This window comes from Adelges cooleyi, unplaced genomic scaffold (genome assembly GCF_023614345.1).
Source record: "Adelges cooleyi isolate 19-005CV unplaced genomic scaffold, UGA_ACOO_1.1 ACOO_flye_CR_arks_rails_tigmint_CR_PRNA_793, whole genome shotgun sequence".
Classification (NCBI taxonomy): domain Eukaryota; kingdom Metazoa; phylum Arthropoda; class Insecta; order Hemiptera; family Adelgidae; genus Adelges; species Adelges cooleyi.
In genome coordinates this window covers 222662-242751 of record NW_026096506.1, presented here as the reverse complement: position 1 = coordinate 242751, position 20090 = coordinate 222662, and the positions used below count along the sequence as shown (strand labels likewise).

Genomic DNA, 20090 nt, shown 5'->3' with positions numbered 1-20090 from the left:
CTCTTTATAATTTTGACTGTGTTATAATCTTATTAATTATTATTAATCACAATCTACTTGACGCCGGTGTGTGTCCTTGAGCTCGGTGTGAGAAAAGACAAGTCCTGTCTTTCCTTGAACCATGGGGAACAACACCTTCGTCTTCATTAAATGAGGTACGAGCAATTTTTTAAATACATAAGGAAGGGTGGACTTAATCAAGACAGGGCCATACCAGTTCGGTGTGAAGAGAGACAAGTCCTGTCCCCCTTAGAACTTTTTAGGCATAGCCTAGTCTATGATTTCGTCCACTTCATAATCCATATTAGGTAGTACCCCCGTAATTTGTGATACTAAATAGTTTAGAAAAAAAGACGCAATAGCGTCGAAGAAATAATTTTTTGCCGGCAGATGGTGGGCTAACTACGCACATCGAATTACGTTTCGGTATTTTTTTATCACAGATGTCATGTACGTCCTTGAGGAATTTAAAGATGGTGTCTGAATCGTTTTGAAATTGCAATTGCAATAAATCGTTGGCGATCTTTACCGAAACGTCGACGGCGTAATATACCTGATCGTGCTGGCGAGCGTACGCGTTAAAATACGGGTGAACCCCGGGGGTCTGATAGAATCTGTCGAAATCGGAAATCGACCACACGGCGATACGCGCGCACCAATTTCGCAGGGAGACCCGTACTTTTTTGGAAGAATCTTCGAGGAAATTTAACTTTGGATTGTCGTAAAACTCTTTTATGTGGAAAAAAGCGTCTGGCGGACAGCAAGGATAGGATAGCAGCAACTGATCTAATGTTTTTGGCCATAACAAAAGGTTTTTTCCATACGTAAGTTCGGTTTCGTCTTCAGGTCCGCCATGAGGTCGCCCACTAAACCATCCAACTTCTTTTTGGTCGGGTGGCTCGCCTTCACCGTGCCCACCGCCTTCACGTGGACACGGGTGTACCACTGCGACCGATCCAAATTGCGTATGTCCTCCTTCCTGTAACATTAGGGAAAAAAAAAATATAATACGCCGTACAGAGTGTGTTGGTTAAATTTCGACAGACTTACTTGTACATTTTGAGTTCGTACACGTAGTCTTCCATCATAACATGTGCCTTGGCAGTTTTGGACTGCGTGTCCTTTTGTAGCGAAATATCGAGCGATGTTTTCCCAGTCGACAACCTTGAGGTCAGCGACGAAAACTCGTCGTCTAAATCGAGTTCGTCGTCGCGACCTCCAGACGGCGCTGCGACGGAGCCACGTACAGCGACAAGCTGAGTTTGAATACGGGCAGGCGTGCACGACGTGTACGTGGTCTCCGTGCTCGGACACGATTCGGAATTGTTCTCTGGTGTTCTGGTCGCATTGCCGCAGTCCCACTTCAAACTCAGCATATAATTGAGCAAACTCCGCGCGTCCCTCAGGGACACATATGTCCGAGAGGTACACGGAATTGCTTCCCATATACCGGTGATAGAGCTCAGCGGCGTATTCTCCAAACAATCCGTCGTCCGCCAGTAGATCTGGGCCACCAGAATGAGGTACGTGTCGAACAGATTCTTGTTGTCCGCCGTCGTTGTCGAGCCTTCGGCGTTTTGCGGGATATGACATACCGGGATCGCATACATTTTCGTCTTCAGGGCGGCCATCACGTTCGATGTTGGAGTCTTCCACAATTGAAAGTTCAACAGAGTGGACAGGAGTTCGGCTTTGGCCATGTCCGGCGTCGGGTTCTTCTCCACCAGTATCGTCATCATAATCACCACCGCTATGGACGGCATTAGCATCAGCGAATCGAGAGGCACGTCGTCCGTGAGAAGGACTTCCATAAATCCGGAAAAATGACGAAAGTCGCTCAAGTCGACTATTGTTTTCACGGGCAGATTGAGCAGAGTCATTGATTGCATATTTTTCCAAATTCTGTTGTCTTCCTCGTCCTCCTCCGCCGAATCTACTAATTCGATTACCTGGCCGTCCGTCAATTTCGGTCGTTTCGTCGTCGGTGGATGACGCTGGCCCGAAGAAAACCCCAGTTTCGAATTCGGGCGTTTCTTTAACGTCGTCTGTTTCGCCGGTTTGGTCGGTGCAGCGGTCGAAGTCGACGGTGTCGGTGCAAAAAGATCGGTTTCTTGAAGATCCATGGTTAGTTTGCGTTTGAAAAGATTCTTGCGACTGAAGTGATTCTTGTTTAAAGTGTGGAACGGCACTAATTTCGAGGTCCATTCTCGATCGTATTTATATACGTTCGTTGAGGCCTGTTTAGGTTGTTGGCTCGCACTAACGTAATAACTACGCACGAGTCGTTATTATACCATCTGGCCAACTAGTCCGCCCACGTGCGCACACGTGCCACTACTTTTGCCGCCGCCGCCGCGGGAAAATATTAATCTATTACCGAGTCCAAATAAGTTAAGCATATTTCCCGATTTCAGATCTATATTATAATTGGAATAATTTTGTCTGGTTATATTTAAGACGACTTCATCTTCTGTGTGTAATTTATTTCTATCTATTCCATGATCAAAGTTTGATTCATCTTTATAAGCTTCTAGTATATCAGCGATATGATAAAATAGACATTAAACGTTTTTTTAAAAGAAAGTTAGCATATCCTAGTATAATTGAAAAAGTTCAATTAAAAACAAATCTTCGTGTTTTCGGCCTTGTTGACATAACATCCTGTTGACTTGTTTAGTCAGTACATAGTATACAGTTCAGTATAATTTATTTATGCAATTATTTTAATGTGATTTTTTTACATTTTTATATTCTTGATGACCTTTTGGCCAAGTACAAAGTATTATAAAGAAACCAGTTCAGGTTTTACAATTAGTGTCGGTATCGCGTATAATATTACTAGGATTCAGAGTTTTACACGTGTAGACAATTTTCCAATATAATTTATGCTGGCTTAGCTAGCATGCAACAACGTGGTGATCGGTTGCCTGTTGAGTATTCGCCACGACGGCATTGGAGTCCTCTTAAATAACAGCACGTCCGTAAAGAGCGGTGTTGCTGTTCACGCGCTTTGGAGTCCAAGCTTTTTACGGGCACCACACGGTGCGAATAATCAGTACCCGTCGAGTTATAGATTCGACGGCGGCATAAGGTGCAGCGGTCACGCGGGTAAATGTCGATTTTAATAAAACGTTTTTATATTTGTGATATTTTGTTCGCACCTCACGTAAAACCACCGACGACCAATAAAATCCTTTATGTAGTAAGCCCGCATAGGGAGTTACGTACATTAGGTAGATGAAATAAGAAGTTATAGACTTTAAGCGTTATAGGCTTTTAATAAATACTGTAAGCGTAACACTACCTGAATACAAATATTTTATAATGATTATAGATTAATTGACAACTTTAATGATTCAAACTTTCATTATAAAAAAAAAACTAAAAAAGTTCCGTAGAGAACTTTTATAATAAAGAACTTTTAAATAAAAGTCCTCGATAAGAAAGTTATTGGAAGAACTTTTAAATAAAAGTCCTGGATAAAAATTTTGTAAGTAAGAACTTTTATTATAATTAATGTTCCTACAATGGAGATCTCATAAGAACTTTTATTATCAAAGGTCTGACATAAAAGTTCTCGAATGAACTTTATAATAAAAGGTCGAACAAAAATGTTACTGCATTAACAGTTTCAAAAAAGTCCTTAATAAAAAATTAGAAGTTAGAACAGCAATTTATTTTTCAAAATAAAAGTGCACAGTTATTTCGAAACTCTGGTTATTATAATAAACGCACTCGACTAAGCACTCGATCATCAATTTCGGATGTACTAGCAGCTCTGACCAGTGACTCGGTGGCGTATTAGCGGCTATCAGCGTAGTTTGTACATAACATAACACTCGAGAACAAATCGCTGGATACATATCCCATACAGCAGGCTGCTCAGGGTTTGTCACACGCAAACTAGCGGCAAACATTTGTAGGAGCGGATGGTCGACCTCCAACTGGTCTTGTAAACCTCGGTCAGCGAGCACTCCACGGAGAGACAGCGGCTGTTCCACGGACCTTATTGTTTAAATATAAAAATAATGTGTTTACAGTACCTATGGCACAGTCATAATCGAAAACAACTTAATTAACAATTTTGGTTATACACAGCGAATAAATATAATAATGCAATATTTAAACAATATTTAAGTTAGTTAGTTGTTGACTTAATATTACTGTAATAGTGTAATATCATATGTTTCCATACATACTTTAGCCCCCATACACTACTTAGACTCATCGAATAGTGTCCCATCACCAGAAATGACTAAGAAAATTATTGATCTTTGTAAAAAGGATCTAAGTCTACTATAATTAAACGCTAATAATCTGAACTGCATTTGAAAATAATAATGTGTTTTTGGGTGCAAGAGGGTTGGTACAATTGTTTAAAGCAAGATTTACCACTCGTTTCAAGAAGATTACACGGGGATTACTCGTACTCATTGTAATGTCTAATGTACTAATTCTAATGTAGGTAGGAAAGGTTTCCATTCACCTAGAACATTAAAACATATATTTTTTAGAATTAAATGTCAGTGTCACTTATGCTACTTATTTCGTAATGTTAGTTATGTTTTTTCTTTTCCTTTTTTTTTTGTTTTTCTTTTTCCTTAATCTAGGCATGTCCTTAATTAATCTATAAAATTTAATCGGCCTTAACTTACTAATAATGTAATTCAAAACACAGCGTGTAGCAATCGTGTCAAAAACCGGGTCATGAAAGTTCATATGGGGGGAGTGTGTTTCTATACACGTAAAGTCGTGAGCTTCCCGCAGGTTCAGCTCCCTACCCCTTTTTTTAACCTCCCCTAAAAACTCATCGTAATAAATTTTCCCGGTCACCATGTTTATCAACTTCAAATTGAACCGCCCGTCATTGTTGTTATCCCAGGCGGTCATATTCAAATATTTATAAACGTTTTTTTATTCCAAATTGCTGCAATATTTTGTAATCATGGTTACCGTTCCAAAACACTACGATGGGTTTTCTTGAACCTTTGTGGATATACTTTGAAATGGAGGATAAATTCATCGTCGAGGGCCCCTTTTGATACAATCCCTTATTCAACTCGTTTAATAACGAGCCGAACGCTGGTTTTGTGTCCTTAAATCTAATGCATTGGCGGGTGAGTGATTTGAGTTCCTGGGGCGTGGCCTGCCGAGGTGCACAATGAGTGGTTACTACTATCGGGAACCCCGATAGGTTCACAGGAATGTTGTTTTTGTGCGTCGACAACAGGCACCCTGACACAGCGATATATTCACTCTGTGTCTTTGGCAGAAACTCGAAATCGGCCACTAGGATCTTTACGTTTGCGCTAAAACAGGTTTCATTACATTATTACAGATATAACATCATGCGTATATTAGTCGTCCTTCACCGTGATTTTTTTTTAATATTTAAATTACTATACTACTTTCTATTTGTTATTTTTATTACTAATATTTTACATAGGTATTTCCTCTCCTGCGTGCACGGCTTGACCAATCCTATTGGCTCGTGCTCGCCTCAAGCGATTATATTGCAATATATCATTTAGATATAGTACAACCAGAATAATCATTAGGTTAGCTACACTGAGACCTAACAAAACGTATTCATAAATGCTTCAGTAATCCATTACAGTACTGACACTGACTAGCGATTATTTCCGAGAACACGACAAGGCATGTTTACAAAATATCATTTTAAAAAGGAAATTCAATTAGGAAAAACCGGTCGGCATTGTTGCCGATAACCGCATTGCGATTAACAAGATAAAATGTTTACAATAACAATCTAAAAAAATATGACACGGGAAATAAAATGTATTTCCTAACACGTCATGAACTCATAAATCATAATCTAGTTTCTGTGGTGAAATAGAAATATAATAATGGGTTTAATGAACTTATATACAAAATATGCTTAAATATGCAACATTTTTCAAATATGTCGCAGCAGCTCCTCCAGCTCCCGGATGGCGTCCATGTCCGGTATGTCCGTTGGGTCTTGACAGACAACCATGGCAGACGGCCCTACGGGCACGTAAGGCAGCGCTTCGTAAGTGGTTCTTTGTGAATGATTTGGGAAAGCAGCGGTGATATGGAAAACTTCCGGTTCCTCCGGTGCTTCCACTGTCGTGGTCGAGGTGCTGGCCTGTGAAGTTCCGGGTTGGTGATCGCTTCTTTCCAGCTGCCTGGGCTCCGTCCTTCCTTGATTGAGGGCATCGGTGAGGGGGGCCCACGTTTTCCTTGGTGTGAATCGCCCTTGCGAGTCCCTGGGTGTTGGGGGCGCGTTGGAGCAGCGTCCGTTTCCCGCAGTCCTGACTGATGATCTGGGCCTGATGATGGATGGTAACCGTGGTTGCAGGTTGGGCCAGGCTTCCAGCGGGCAGTAAGGTGAGTGGAGCACCTGACCGAGTTGTCCGCTCCCACTCGTACCGCGAGGCCAAAGGCAGGCCGTTGTGCCGTCATATCGCAGTATAAATGAAAAAGTTCAATTAAAAAAAATATATATAATTAAAAACTTACTCCTAACAAGTTCTCTTACAATTTCTTGTTCTGGAGACGTTTTAAATAAGATAATGTTGTCTCACAAGGTTTACGATTTGAGCATACTGTTTTGTCGAAATGATTAGGAAAACTTATACCAATGAATGAAAATATTAATCTATTACCGAGTCCAAATAAGTTAAGCATATTTCCCGATTTCAGATCTATATTATAATTGGAATAATTTTGTCTGGTTATATTTAAGACGACTTCATCTTCTGTGTGTAATTTATTTCTATCTATTCCATGATCAAAGTTTGATTCATCTTTATAAGCTTCTAGTATATCAGCGATATGATAAAATAGACATTAAACGATTTTAATAAGAAAGTTAGCATATCCTAGTATAATAGAAAAAGTTCAATTAAAAAAAAAATCTTCTTCGTGGTTTTCGGCCTTCAAGACCATACCGTCCAGCATATTTGCCTCCAGCTTTCTGTTTCTAATGATAATTTCTTCCATACCTCTCCTGGCTTTACTTTTTCCATGTCTTCTTTTACCCTTTCTTCTCATCTTACTCTAGGGCGTCTCAGTGGTATTTTTCTTTGTGGAGTATTTCCTAACACTGTTCTCAACAGCGATCCTTCCTTACGCCATGCGTGTCCTGCCCAGATGAGTCGTTTCTTGGTAATGTCTTCTACAAAACTAGGACTTTGATACAATTCTTTTAGTTCCCTATTTTTCCGGATTTATGGCCGGTCTTAGTCACACACCCCCGTTTGTACTAATTTTTTTGTGAACCACCCATCCGTGGATTTTGAATCCAGATATAATTCTACAGGATGGTTTCCACATTTGAATTCCATGTTACCAATATAATTATAGCAGTTGGATCTATACTACATTATACAACATTTTTTTAGTTTGAATAACTCATTATTATTATTATTAGATACGGAATCGTCCCGGATGCCATCAGTTTTTTGGGTAAGTAATAAATTCTTGAAAATATATTTATAAAAGCCAGCACAGTAGAGGTGGACGTTGCTTATTGGAGTCAAAGAGGTCGCAAGTATTTAGAAATTGTTACGGAAAATAAATATTTTGACGCGAACCTGTATATGATAAAAACTATTTTAAAATAAATATAAATAATTGTATATTCTATAGACAATAAATGTGTTTATAATTGTGTTTTGACTTGGTGTTTGATAAAATGTTGATGAACTGTGTATTCCTTGATGAAATAGCGTGACTTATGATTTTTTGTTATTACTTTGATAATATTATTGGTCGGACACCATATGAAATAATGTTGCGTAATAAATTACACATCATTGTTAAAAAATAATACCTCTCAGCATATGTGTATTTTATTTTAATTCAATACTATTTCTGTGATAACTTTTCCTGAAATTTGTAATTTCCTTGCAGATATTTTTAATAAAGGATATCATCAGTCTGTGGATTGGTGTTTTCTAGTGGGTTTTGGCCCAAACAGTCCACTGCGTATGAGTGGTACCGCTTGAATAGCTAAATATATCAACCGCATCACCAGTGTGTTGTCTACAAATATCCTACGTTTTTGGGCAGTCACCATGACGCCGCCAATCTCTTGGTCGGACAACTTTAAGCGGTTGTCAATGTTGATATCCACGTTCAACCCTGTGCCGGCCAGATAATCTTCTTGTAGCTCTTCAACCATCGACTTCACCGTGTCGACGTCATCGGGTATCACAATCAAATCTATTTTTTTTTCCAACATCTATAAAAATAAAAAAAAACAGCTATGCCAGTTTATCAGTTTGCATATAACACTCCATTCTGCACTACTTGATACATGGCCTGAAGTATTAACTTCTTGAGGATCGGTTTGTACGAGTTTTGATCTTTGCGTAATTCGACGAGCTCTTCATTGACCGCGGCTAACACCGACTTGATGTGTTCGTCTCTGCTCAACAGTATCTCCAATTTGGCTTTGGTCATGTGAGTAGATATCATTCTGATCCCGTCGAACACGTAATACATAGATTCATTCAGACAAACGTCAGAGAATACGTCAAAGCGTTGCTAATAAAACTCACGTCGCTTTTTCCCTGTCGATGCGTACCATTTTCTTTTTGTACGCCTGTTTTATGGCCTCTATGCCTTTATGTACCAGTTCGCGTTTTTGCATATGATATTCTTCTTCGGCCATATCGTCGATGTCCTGCACCATTTGATGTGCTTCTTGGTCCATAAACTCAATCATCCTGGCCAACTAAACCGAACAAACGGTACAACTGTTTTTGTATTATATTTTTTATGACCATTGTAAGTTAAGTTATTAACTCGCCTGCTGATTATTGTGCTCCTCGAAATTCATGGCAGAGATAGATAATGGCCTTTGTAATAGGTACTTTACAAAAGTGCCTAACACTTGATTGTGTTTATTGTTTTATTTGTTAATTTGGCTTAGGTTACTAGACAATCATATTAATGTTTAAATATTATAATAGCTATACATACGCACAATTCAACGGTTTTTTTTTTTTTAATAATTGTATTTGTGTTCCATGCTTCTCGACAGCTGGAAATATTGTTAATTCAAAAGTCTTACCTGAAAACGTTAACACTTTAAATGTTTCTTCACCAAAATGGGCAACTGATTAATTGAAAATTAAGAATGATTACTATTAGAGTGAAAAAATTAATATTAATTATTATTGTTATATTTTTATAAAACACAATCCTTAAAATATTTTGTCAGGACAACATTTACAACTAATTGCGAATTATTGTTGTAATATCTTCCAGTCCAATAAAACGTAGTTTTTGTGTTTGATAATATCACCTTAAATAAAAAATGTCCATATTGCCTGTTATGAAAGTCTCGTACTTCTTTCCTCATAATCGATGGGAAGTAATTTTAATTAACTCTAACCGTTTTAAATATTTTACTGTATAATTGTAATTTTTTACCGAATATATTTCTTCAGAACCCCGTTAAAGTTAATAAAGATTATTTCAAATAAAATTAAATAAATTATTACATGTCGAAAATTTAATCATTTTTGAAATAAATTTTTATAGTACAATTTTCAATCTGCTAGTTAACAAAACATGTATTCCACAGCAGCCTAATGGCTACCTCCGATTTTTAATTTTGGCAAACATATGACGGCTAGAAAAGCAATTGACAGCAACGTAGCCAAAAGGTAAAACGTCGAGTGGCAATTGATGTCGAGTAGAAAACCGAACACGCAGATTCCTACTACGGCGCCTAGTCGACCGCACATCACAGTGAGGGAGAACGCCACGCCTCTTATGTTGCTCGGGAACAACTCGACCATCGTACAGAATATGATCGGCTCCACCAGGGTGGTGAAACCTTCGAAGAAGCAGCACAAGATTTCTGCTTCGAAATCGTCTCTGGTTTTCGTCATGACCAGTGCGGCGACAGCGGGTATTCCGCAGCTGATCCACAGCAATATTTTCTTGCTGACGCACTTGATCAGGAGACCCATGATCGTTATGGGAATCAGCGTGGACGAGGCGACCACGAAAGCGGCCACGTACGCCTGGTGACCCACGTGCGTGTGCTTGACTGCGCTGTCGCTCGGATGTTTCAACAGCCAATGAGACGCGGCGCATATGTTCACCGCTTCGCCGCCGTCTTCGGCGTTTCTCACTTCGTAGTCGTGATACCTGCTGAACAACTCGGGCACCCACACGAGGACGGTGACGTACGAGGCCATCAGGCAAAATTCTATCGTGCACGTGACGAAAATGTTCCTGAGATACTGGGAAAACAGAGTCTTGTGGCCGTTCTTCAGAGCGACCAGCCTGGCTTTGAGGTTCATGCAGAACGGCATGCCGCCCACGTCGAAAAACCCGATGGCCGAGTACGTTTGCGTGAAACTGTCCACCGAATACGGCGGGGCCTTGCGCGAATGGTTCACGATGTAAATCCGCTCCAGGACGTCCCGCGATTTCAGCATTCGGCCCTTGAGCATCAGATACCTAGGCGATTCCGGGAACTGATAGACCAATATGAAGCCCAACAGACTGGGCACGGCCGTCAGCAGCATGAACAGCCGCCAGCTGTTGAACGTGAAATCCGGTCGGTCTATCCAAACGTGTTCCAGCGGGATCACGATGCTGGCCACTCCCGGCCCGGCGGCCATTCCCAGCGCCCAGAACACCTCCAGGATGAGCAGGTACGCGTCTCTCTTGTCGCCGGTCAGGAACTCGCCGAAGTACACGTAGATCATGCAGGTGGCGCCTATGATGGCGAACCCGTTGCCGACCCGGATCAGTATGAAGTACTGCAGGTGTTGCGCCATGCACGAGCCGACCGACAGGATCGCGTCCATCCCCATCGAGCCGAGTATCACGTCCCGTCTGCCGTTGATGTCGCTGCACACTCCCCAAAAGTACGCGCCGATCAACATGCCCACGAACGGGGCGCCGTTCATCACGCCCTTGGTGATCGACGTCAATTGGAAGTCGGCCGACGCCGCCGGCGTGACGAACGACACGGACGTGGTGGATATGGCGCACGCCATGTTGACCATGCCGCAGACAATCAACAAAGCCAGCTGATACATTCCCGTGCCGGCCTCTTGCTGCGCGTCCTCGAACGTCACCAGCTTGCCGGCGCCGAACATGACGGTTTTCTTCCGGACGCCCACGTTGATGTCGTCGGGCACGTCCGCCAGCGTGCCCGGGCCCACGTCCGTCACGGTACCGATGCCGCTCCCGCGATGATGGTGGTCGTGGTGCTCTTCGCGATTGTTGTTCTGGTCGTTAGGCTGGACCATGGTGCTAGTGCAGAATGTTGGCGGCCAAAAAATTACACGCACTTATTTCGGTCGAGACGATAAAACATATTTGCCATGTGTTTATTTCCGGTTTATTGATTATCAAACAACAACGTCGACTGTTGTTGTTGTGCAACTGTCATCGGTGGTCTCCTACGAAGGAATTTCGTTAAAATCAATCGGACACTACTGACTTACTCTTATTCGGCACTGCGTTGTCCAAGGTAAATTATTCATTTTTGATTTAAGTATTTTATTCGTCAGTGTTAAATTATAAAAGAGATTATCTATATTATTTAGAGACGTTTATTATATCAGGTAACTCTCGCGAGACCCGAAGGTAGAGTTTTTTTTATTGTTTCTATTGATATTTAATATTTCTCCTATCAACAGATTCGCATCGAAGCGTTTATTTATTCTGGGGTTTGTTAAAATAATTCCTAAAGACCTGTTTGGCCCGTTCCCACTATGACACGACCCCATTGTGCTGGTGGTTTTTAACGAAATTTTGAAAACAATGTCATGGAATATTTTATTTTATGTCCTTACTATTCTTTATAATTGTCCTGGAATAGGATGGTTTACAACGAGGAGGTAAAATAAATTATTTTTACGTTTGGCCAGCATAAACCAGGGTGCTGATGGTGCAGAGTTATTCCTATGTACGACGAGAAATACCTAAGCTATCTCCGGGTCATTCGTCGCATCTCGTCAAAGTCTGAGCTTGCACAGTGGGCAAACACTCCAGACTCGCGAAAGTATTGGGTTACCGATGCAGCTTCTACTCTTAACTGAATTCCGTTGAAAAAGAGGACAATACATAAATAAGGACTTATTTAATGTAAATGTTGGCCATTGTCGAAACTAGTATAAGTAGTAAAATATTTTAGAGAGTTAAATTGGTTTTAACTTTATAACAATGGGAACAATGGACCAACTAAAAACCTACAGTGGTAGTCGCTATTTTAGCACAGCGTCACTTATTAGAGAGTTGCGCTCTTCCGGTAGACTTTTTAAGGAAAAAAAAAGACATCAGAGGCAGTTCCAATGGCTGTTGTTCATTTATTTATTATGTCGACAGTGCCGCTTTTATATAATATAACTTATTCAATAAAAACTCAATAATCAATACAATGATATAAATTTAGTTATAAGCATTATATAAATTATTTTGTATTATAACCAAGCCTAATTTGCATAAATGGCGATTCTTCAATGTACAAAGATCATAAATAAATGACCGACATAATATGATGATATTCTAAGATTTTATAGCCATGTCCATGGGCGAAATGAAGTTATTATTCAACCATCATTAATCTATCTTGATGTTTGAGGGGTTTTACACTATTATCTTATTTATCTCCTTTTTCTTTTGTACGGAATAAAGTCGGTTGACTGTTTCTGCTCGATTTGTGCACAGAGATGTTTCAGTTAATTTTATAATTCGAGAAGAAGAGGAGAAAAATGAATCTAACGAGGATGCGTGTGTATAAATATTCGAGAAAATTTATTGTAATTATAAAACTATTTATTGACTCTGTAAAATATGGACGAGCATTGTAGTTGTATTTTTAATGTATTCCTGTATTTGTACACAGTCTTCCATTGCCTCGAGTATTCGAATAAAGCAGCAATTTGCTTGAGATGACCGATTATGTTTATACGATATTATTAGTAGGTAAAAATCGCTCTCGAAAGAAAAAATTAATTACCTAGTTTTTTATTACAATTAGCATAAATTTTTAAGTCGCGATCACTTTTGTATTAGTACGAACAATGTTCGTTCCCCTCAATTGACTTTGGCGTTGTCAACTTATCTATTGAAATGCACTCAACGTTTCTAAATAAAATACGATGATAATAATCAATAAAATGTGGCGTTTTGATGAATATCTTCAAAATAAAACTACGCATAATACGATGGAATTTAATAACATTAACGCGCGTTTGTTAAATGGGATCGAGCCCGAGGCAAATTCGTCGTCGTAGTACTCCCTGCTGTTGTCTCCGGACTCGCTCGACGGCAACGGACCGACAATGCCGGCAATCCAATTCCTATACTGAAATAGAAACAAGTGTTTCGTCTCGATGTTCGGATCGCCGCAAAAATCTATTTGTGGATCCTTAATCACGTAATTGTAACGGGACATGTAGATCGCGTAGAATTTCCCTTTGCAAAATGTCGGACCGCCACTGTCTCCGAAACACGCCTGTTTGATGCTGGGCTTCGAACACAGATAATTGACCCATTGTTTTGGGTCTTGTAAAAAAAAAAAATGTGCATTTTACCACTTTCGGCGGGGTAACAACCCTCCTATGGTATATACCGGGTATACACAGTATACACATACCTGCGGTGTCTCCGATGCACGCGTCCGGTCCGTATCTCATTGAAACGGCGTATTGGTATCCGTTTTTCTTGGCTAATTTCTGATATTCCGTCTTGCCGAATCCCACGCCGATACATTTGACTAGTTTGCCGTTTTTAAAGTCACCGGGATTCCCGCCTATTTCGGCGTATTCCTCAATTTCGGCGTATTCCGATTCTATCTGAGACGGCGGGTCAACGAGATAATATTATAACACCGTGTACTACTTAATTACAAAAAACAAAATACGATGGTTACTTGAATGATACTTATGTCCGGGAAAGGATTTTTGTTTATGTCGAATTGTTCGTGCTGGTAATAGTGCACGACCTTCCGTCTTATCGTGTCGTCCTTGGCCGCCTGATCGTAATGGCCGCGATACACCTGTCGTGGAAATTTATTCGGATAAACGAGCATGTTGTGTACGTTTAGGATTTTTATCGTTTAACGTACATTCGATTTGCCAGCTTCTAGATTCCACGTGCAGTGAGCGGCAGTAACTGCGAACAGTGGTTTCACCAGGGTAGCAGAGCACACCGACTTGTCCGCTACGAACGACAATACAAACGCATATTTTTTCTTATTGTAAGGAACGCCGTTTGCCACGAATCTTTCGACCGATGATTGCACACCGGTCACGTTATTATGATTATTAGTATTATAGCTGACGACACGGGCATGTTTAACGATTAAAATCAAAGACGTAATGAACACCCACGATCCGATAGTCATTTAAGATTTTCCGTCACGCGGATGTTCGATTTAAAATTTTAAGGAATATTTTAATTTTCAATTTTAGTTTTAATTTTCAACAGGTATACTAAAATGCATAATAGCTATTTTCAATGTTATTATTTGGTACGATTCCGGTTGTTGATTTTTGTTGATAAATACTAACAGTATGATTTTTATAACAAGCCGATAGATTTGTATAATTTGATGGACCTTTTGATAACAATACTACTAGGGTATAATTTTACCGTACTTTAACACGAATTGTTCATAATTTTCGGTACTTGAAACGTTCCCTACCTTAGATCAGTGGTAATATTTGATTCTAATGAGAACCATATTGAAAATAAATACTTTAATATAACTTACACTCCTCGAGCACGGTTATGTTATACGTTTAGTACGACCACCGTTTAAAAAAGTCTTGTCTAAAAACATCTTGTTAGCTACCGACGTACAATAATTTAACTACGTTATTTTTTCTAATAAATGAACGAATTTATATTTTATAGGAGAGAGACAAAAATGTCCAACACACACTCCAAGATTCACACATTAGTTTACCTTTTGCTTTTCCTTCATTTTCAACTAAATGTTCTAAAGGCTGTTATGTTCAAAAATATATACTAATAAACTATAAAGTATGATAATATTTGATAAAAAATTACCATAGGCAAATTTGTATTTTCAATTAAACAATTATAATTATTCAAAAAATAAAATACTAATTACTAAAAGTCAGGGAAATAATAGGTGCATAATGCTAAGCTATATGGTTTTTTAAAATATTTTAGTGACATTTTCTTTATTGCCTCTAGTTCTTCGTCTATGATTGGGTCTTTGATTAGGGCGCATGGAAGGCATCGGGGACTTCTACATAGGCTTCTGAGTTCTCTACAAATTAGTTTCCTCTTATAAAAAGTTTCTTTTCCAATTGAAACACAAATAAAGCTATACCATGAACTATGCACGAACGGGTAAGAAATGAAGTTAAAATTTTTCGTGGCGTTTTTTAGATTTTCGGTTATACCAAATGGTCTATTATTCCTCAAAGTAAAACATGGTTCTCTATTTCGTTCTAAATAATGGTCGTACAAACATTTTATGGCCGGTATTTTTTACATACCCCCGTTTGTACTTCTGTTTTGTTAAACCAACCATCCGCGGTTTTGATCCTAAATATAATTCCACAGGATGTTTCCCACATTTAAATTCTAGGTTTCCAATATAAATATGGCAGTTAGACCGTGTATGGCTTGCAAATTTGACAGAATTATTTTTTTGCCATGCAATAAAAATGTTGAATCTGATTTTATTAAAAACTTCTTTCACTCTATGCGGGTTTTCCATTTGGGAACAATATATGTTTATGGTTTTTTCATTGTATTTTGTGTTTTTATCGGATAAATCTGTTTCACATATCATTTCCGCCTGCTTATCCCTTAAGACTTGCCGCGTTCTATCCATGATGCCAGTAATATGGTATATGCAATTTTCTTTTGGCGGAAATTGATGGTTGATTGCCGAGAAGAAATGTGTCAAATCAACTATATTGAAATGTGCTGCTACTTTTTCTACTATTAAATGAACGTGTTTGACTGTGTCCATTTTAATCATTAAAGCGACTGGAAAAATTCGGTGGTCGTGAAGGATCGAGTCACTAGTTGGGCGCCAATTTTGTCGTATACGCAACTTTGGTACACGAACCGTTATACACACACACACACTGTAAATAAAATAACTTAAAAATAATACCTTTTACCTAACAACTAAGGTGCCTTTTAATAAGTGCGCATAAAAGTGGCAGAGCTCTAGTCGCCTTCCGGATTGTTTCTGCCTCGGGTGGTTTTCTATCAAACGATCAAGCCTGTGATTATAAATAGTATAATGCCTCAGGGCAATTATATTGTCTAGCTTTATAACTATAATAAACAGGTTGATAGCTTGAACGCAAGTACTGGCACTAGCAAAGAAACAAGAGTCTTTAACACACAATACACTTGAATTACCTTAAAAGGTATGGGAGAAAAGGTGACACTTTTAAAATTAGTAAAAAGAAAAGCAACTCAAAAATGAATAAACACACACAAATATAATATCGACAAAAACAAAAATACACGCGACAATACTCTCCTCGTAACAGAACGGTCGCTTACGGGAGAGTCCACCCGACATAGTAGTTTGGGCGGCCTTAAATAATAAACATGATTGGAATTTTTACTGTGTAGACAATTTTGTATAGTTTTGTTTTGATTGTTTGGCCTACATTTAATTGCTTATTCGCTAATATACATTTGTCTTTGACAACTATACTACGCCTTAATATTTCTAATTAATCTTTAAAGTTGTAAAAGTCCAAAACAGATTTCCTAATTAACGACCAGCCTATTTTAACGATTCCGGTTTCTATGTCATTAAACAACCTTTTCGCCTGGTCTCTTAGATAAAAAGGGAGCATTACCACCTTAGAATCCTCATCCCATTTATTCGCGGCTGCTATTCGGTCAAAAGTTTTAAAATAGTCTTCTACATCATCTGTGTTCCTACCCGAAAAAGTTTGTGGCATATTCATTCTGCCGCATCATATATGCTTCAGGAAAGGTGATGGGTAGTATCTCATCTGCGCTGGTTATGGCGAGTGACAGTTCTGGTACACGTTGTACCACCTGCCTTATTTTGTACGTAAGAAGACCGGAGGATGTTCTTTCCGTGTAGTTGTGGACTTGGAGTTCTGCACGCACTCTTTGCATTGTAATATTGGCCTGACAGTCACGCACATTTAATCGCGGAAAATCTCGCCATTCCCGGTATAGGGTATAGAGCAGTGTTTCTTAAACTTTTTGAGATCACGGAACACCAAACATTAATATTTTTTATGCGGAACCCCTATGAAAACGTTTTTCAAAAAAGGAGGGTAGACAAAACATAACAACAAACGGCAACATATGCAATACACTCAATACAACAAAATATAATTAAATTATTTATTTATTTAGCATTCAAGAAATTTGATTTTAATAACAAAAAATATAATAATAAAATTATTGAATAAACCTTTTAACATAATACATTTCGCTGAACGGCTTGTGTAAAAGAATCATACCTGTAAAAATAATTGTTATTGAAATTAATTTGAAAATGATAAATCTATATTTTTTTAATTTAAACAATTAAACGATGCACATTTTTATTCTTTACAATTTTAGTTTTTACATATTATATTGTAAGAGATTTTCTAACACCTTCAGTCAGAAAAAAACCATAAAGTCGTATATAACTGACTGTATTTCTTGTTCATCGGTAATCGGATCGAGATTTTCAAAAGTTTTGAGATCGACATCTCTCGGAAATGTAGTTTGTTCAACGCATTTCTTATAATTCTTATAATTTATTTTTACGGTTTCCACAAACCAACAATATACTTTACATGCAACACAACATCACACGAGTTCAATCAGTCCGAATCGGTCCCCGCCGCCAGAAAGCTCGCTACATTTTTGGCAGCTTCCCACTTTTGAACTTCAGTAAGTGAAGCGACCCACGCAGACTTCTTCACTTTTATTTAATTGAGTTACTCCAAATTCACCAGAGGCGTAGCCGCTCGTCCGAGCCGTATTCGCCAAGACTTTTAATCGCGATTCACTAAATCGACGATTTCGGCGTAGGCCGTCGCTGTCAATTCGGCTGTAGAATAATTCACTCAACACTACACTTACATTTCGCTGAACGGCTTGTATAAAACAATCAAACCTGTAAAAATAATTGTGTTATTGATATAGGTTTTTGTTTTAAATAATAATAATAATATAATATACTCTGAATATTTTTTGATCCGGTAATCACCATAAATATTTATATAATCCACCAGCAAACTCGGTGGACACGTGTAATATTTTTGTACATTTCGTTGCGCACAATACTTGGCGATCATGAATTTTTATATCAAAATGAAAAAGTATGTAACCATTTTTATGAAGCGAATGTTCTTTAGCAATTTCTACGGCTGCTCGTGAATGTCTTAAAGGTTGAAACGTATATATTCACACCAATCATGGGACTCACGTTCTGTTTCTTCATTAGACGCATTTTGTAATAGATGAAGAAAAGAGGCCATATCCGCGTTAAATTGTCCCATGATTTGGTTTTCCATTTTTATACTAAAGTAAAAAGAAAAAAATAATTTTGTTTAAATTGTATTATTAGTCTAAACATAAACTAATAAAAAGTAATATTTGTTTGACAAATAAGATACTATAGGTATAGTGGTATAACAATTGTCAAAATAGACTCTGTGACTCTTATTTTCTGGAATAATCCTTGGTAACCGAACGACAACTAATCTGAATTTATCCAAGTGTTCTTGACCCGTATAGAGTTCAAATTTGTAAGAATAGCCTTTTGAACTACATAATACAAAACATTTATAACCCCACTTGTGGGGTCATAGAGGCAAATATTGTTTTAAGTAGCTATGAACTTTTGTAGCACAAAGTTGCTTATCAATGGCTAAGTCACGCTCTAGTGGTACACTAGAAAATTTCGTATTCAAATGGACTACAAGTGGTCTTATTGTAAAAACTCTGTCATGATCTTTGTGATCTTTAGGCAACGCATTTAAGTTATTATTAAAATAAAGATAACGTCTTATTAACGATTAGACGATGTAAACGAGTAAACAATTGAACGATGCACATTTTTATTCTTTACAATTTAAGTTTTTACATATTATATTGTAAGAGATTTTCTAACACCTTCAGTCAGAAAAAGCCATAAAGTCGTATACAACTGACTGTATTTCTTGTTCATCGGTAATTGGATCGAGATTTTCAAAAATTTTGAGATCGACATCTCTCGAAAATGTAGTTCGTTCACCGCATTTCTTATAATTTATTTTTACGGTTTCCAAAAACCAACAATATACTTTACATACAACACAACATTACACGAGTTCAATTAGCCCGAATCGGTCCCCGCCGCCAGAAAGCTCGCTACATTTTTGGCAGCTTCCCACTTTTGAACTTTAGTAAGTGAAGCGACCCACGCAGACTTCTTCACTTTAGCGGCCACTTTATTTAATTGAGTTACTCCAAATTCACCAGAGGCGTAGCCGCTCGTCCGAGCCATATTCGCCAAGACTTTTAATCGCGATTCACTAAATCGACGATTTCGGCGTAGGCCGTCGCTGTCAATTCGGCTGTAGAATAATTCACTAAGTCTAACACTTACATTTCGCTGAACGGCTTGTATAAAACAATCAAACCTGTAAAAATAATAGTGTTATTGATATAGGTTTTTGTTTTAAATAATAATAATAATATAACATATAGCTCTCTAGCAGATGTTTTAAAAGCACGTTTTTCAGATGTGATATCTGGTTGTGGTGTACTGTAAGTTGCTTCTAGTTTTAAATTGTATTTAATTGGATGAATTGAAACCATTGAATTTAGAATATTTGTTATTTGCGGCTCCGAGTTACTTAAAATTTCAGTATAGTCAACCGCGCATGGTTCATATTTTTTTTATAAAACCTTTCAATTTTTCCTTTAAACGTTGACTCAATATAAATAAAATTATCTTGACCCGCAGCGGCCGCGTCTGAAAAACGAGATGCTTTTTTTCGTTTATTTCTAACTGTATTTTCATTATAACAACCGCTCTCAGTAGAATTATCTAACAATCCCCCGTCGTCATCAGTAGACCTTATTTTTTTAACTGACTG

At 38.3% G+C, this 20090-nt stretch overlaps 4 protein-coding genes across 4 annotated transcripts; all 4 read right to left on the bottom strand.

Annotated features, from left to right (window-relative positions):
* Positions 1-389: 389 nt before the first annotated feature.
* On the bottom strand, positions 390-1499 carry LOC126845460 (uncharacterized). The gene is made up of 2 exons (XM_050584110.1): positions 1051-1499; positions 390-979 (listed from the first exon to the last, which is right to left on the bottom strand). Exons 1-2 carry the CDS (start codon positions 1374-1376, stop codon positions 787-789), a joined length of 519 nt encoding a protein of 172 aa, XP_050440067.1. The 5' UTR covers positions 1377-1499; the 3' UTR covers positions 390-786.
* A 6422-nt stretch (positions 1500-7921) lies between these two features.
* On the bottom strand, positions 7922-8466 carry LOC126845471 (V-type proton ATPase subunit E-like). Its single transcript, XM_050584119.1, has 2 exons — positions 8299-8466; positions 7922-8230 (listed from the first exon to the last, which is right to left on the bottom strand). The coding sequence occupies exons 1-2, from the start codon at positions 8464-8466 to the stop codon at positions 7922-7924; spliced, it is 477 nt and encodes a 158-aa protein (XP_050440076.1).
* A 1118-nt stretch (positions 8467-9584) lies between these two features.
* Positions 9585-11267, bottom strand: LOC126845470 (synaptic vesicle glycoprotein 2B-like). Its single transcript, XM_050584118.1, has one exon. It carries the CDS (start codon positions 11265-11267, stop codon positions 9585-9587), a length of 1683 nt encoding a protein of 560 aa, XP_050440075.1.
* Positions 11268-13165: 1898 nt separating this feature from the next.
* LOC126845469 (snake venom serine proteinase 2-like) lies at positions 13166-14371 on the bottom strand. The gene is made up of 4 exons (XM_050584117.1): positions 14093-14371; positions 13898-14023; positions 13622-13820; positions 13166-13530 (listed from the first exon to the last, which is right to left on the bottom strand). Exons 1-4 carry the CDS (start codon positions 14369-14371, stop codon positions 13166-13168), a joined length of 969 nt encoding a protein of 322 aa, XP_050440074.1.
* Positions 14372-20090: the final 5719 nt, after the last annotated feature.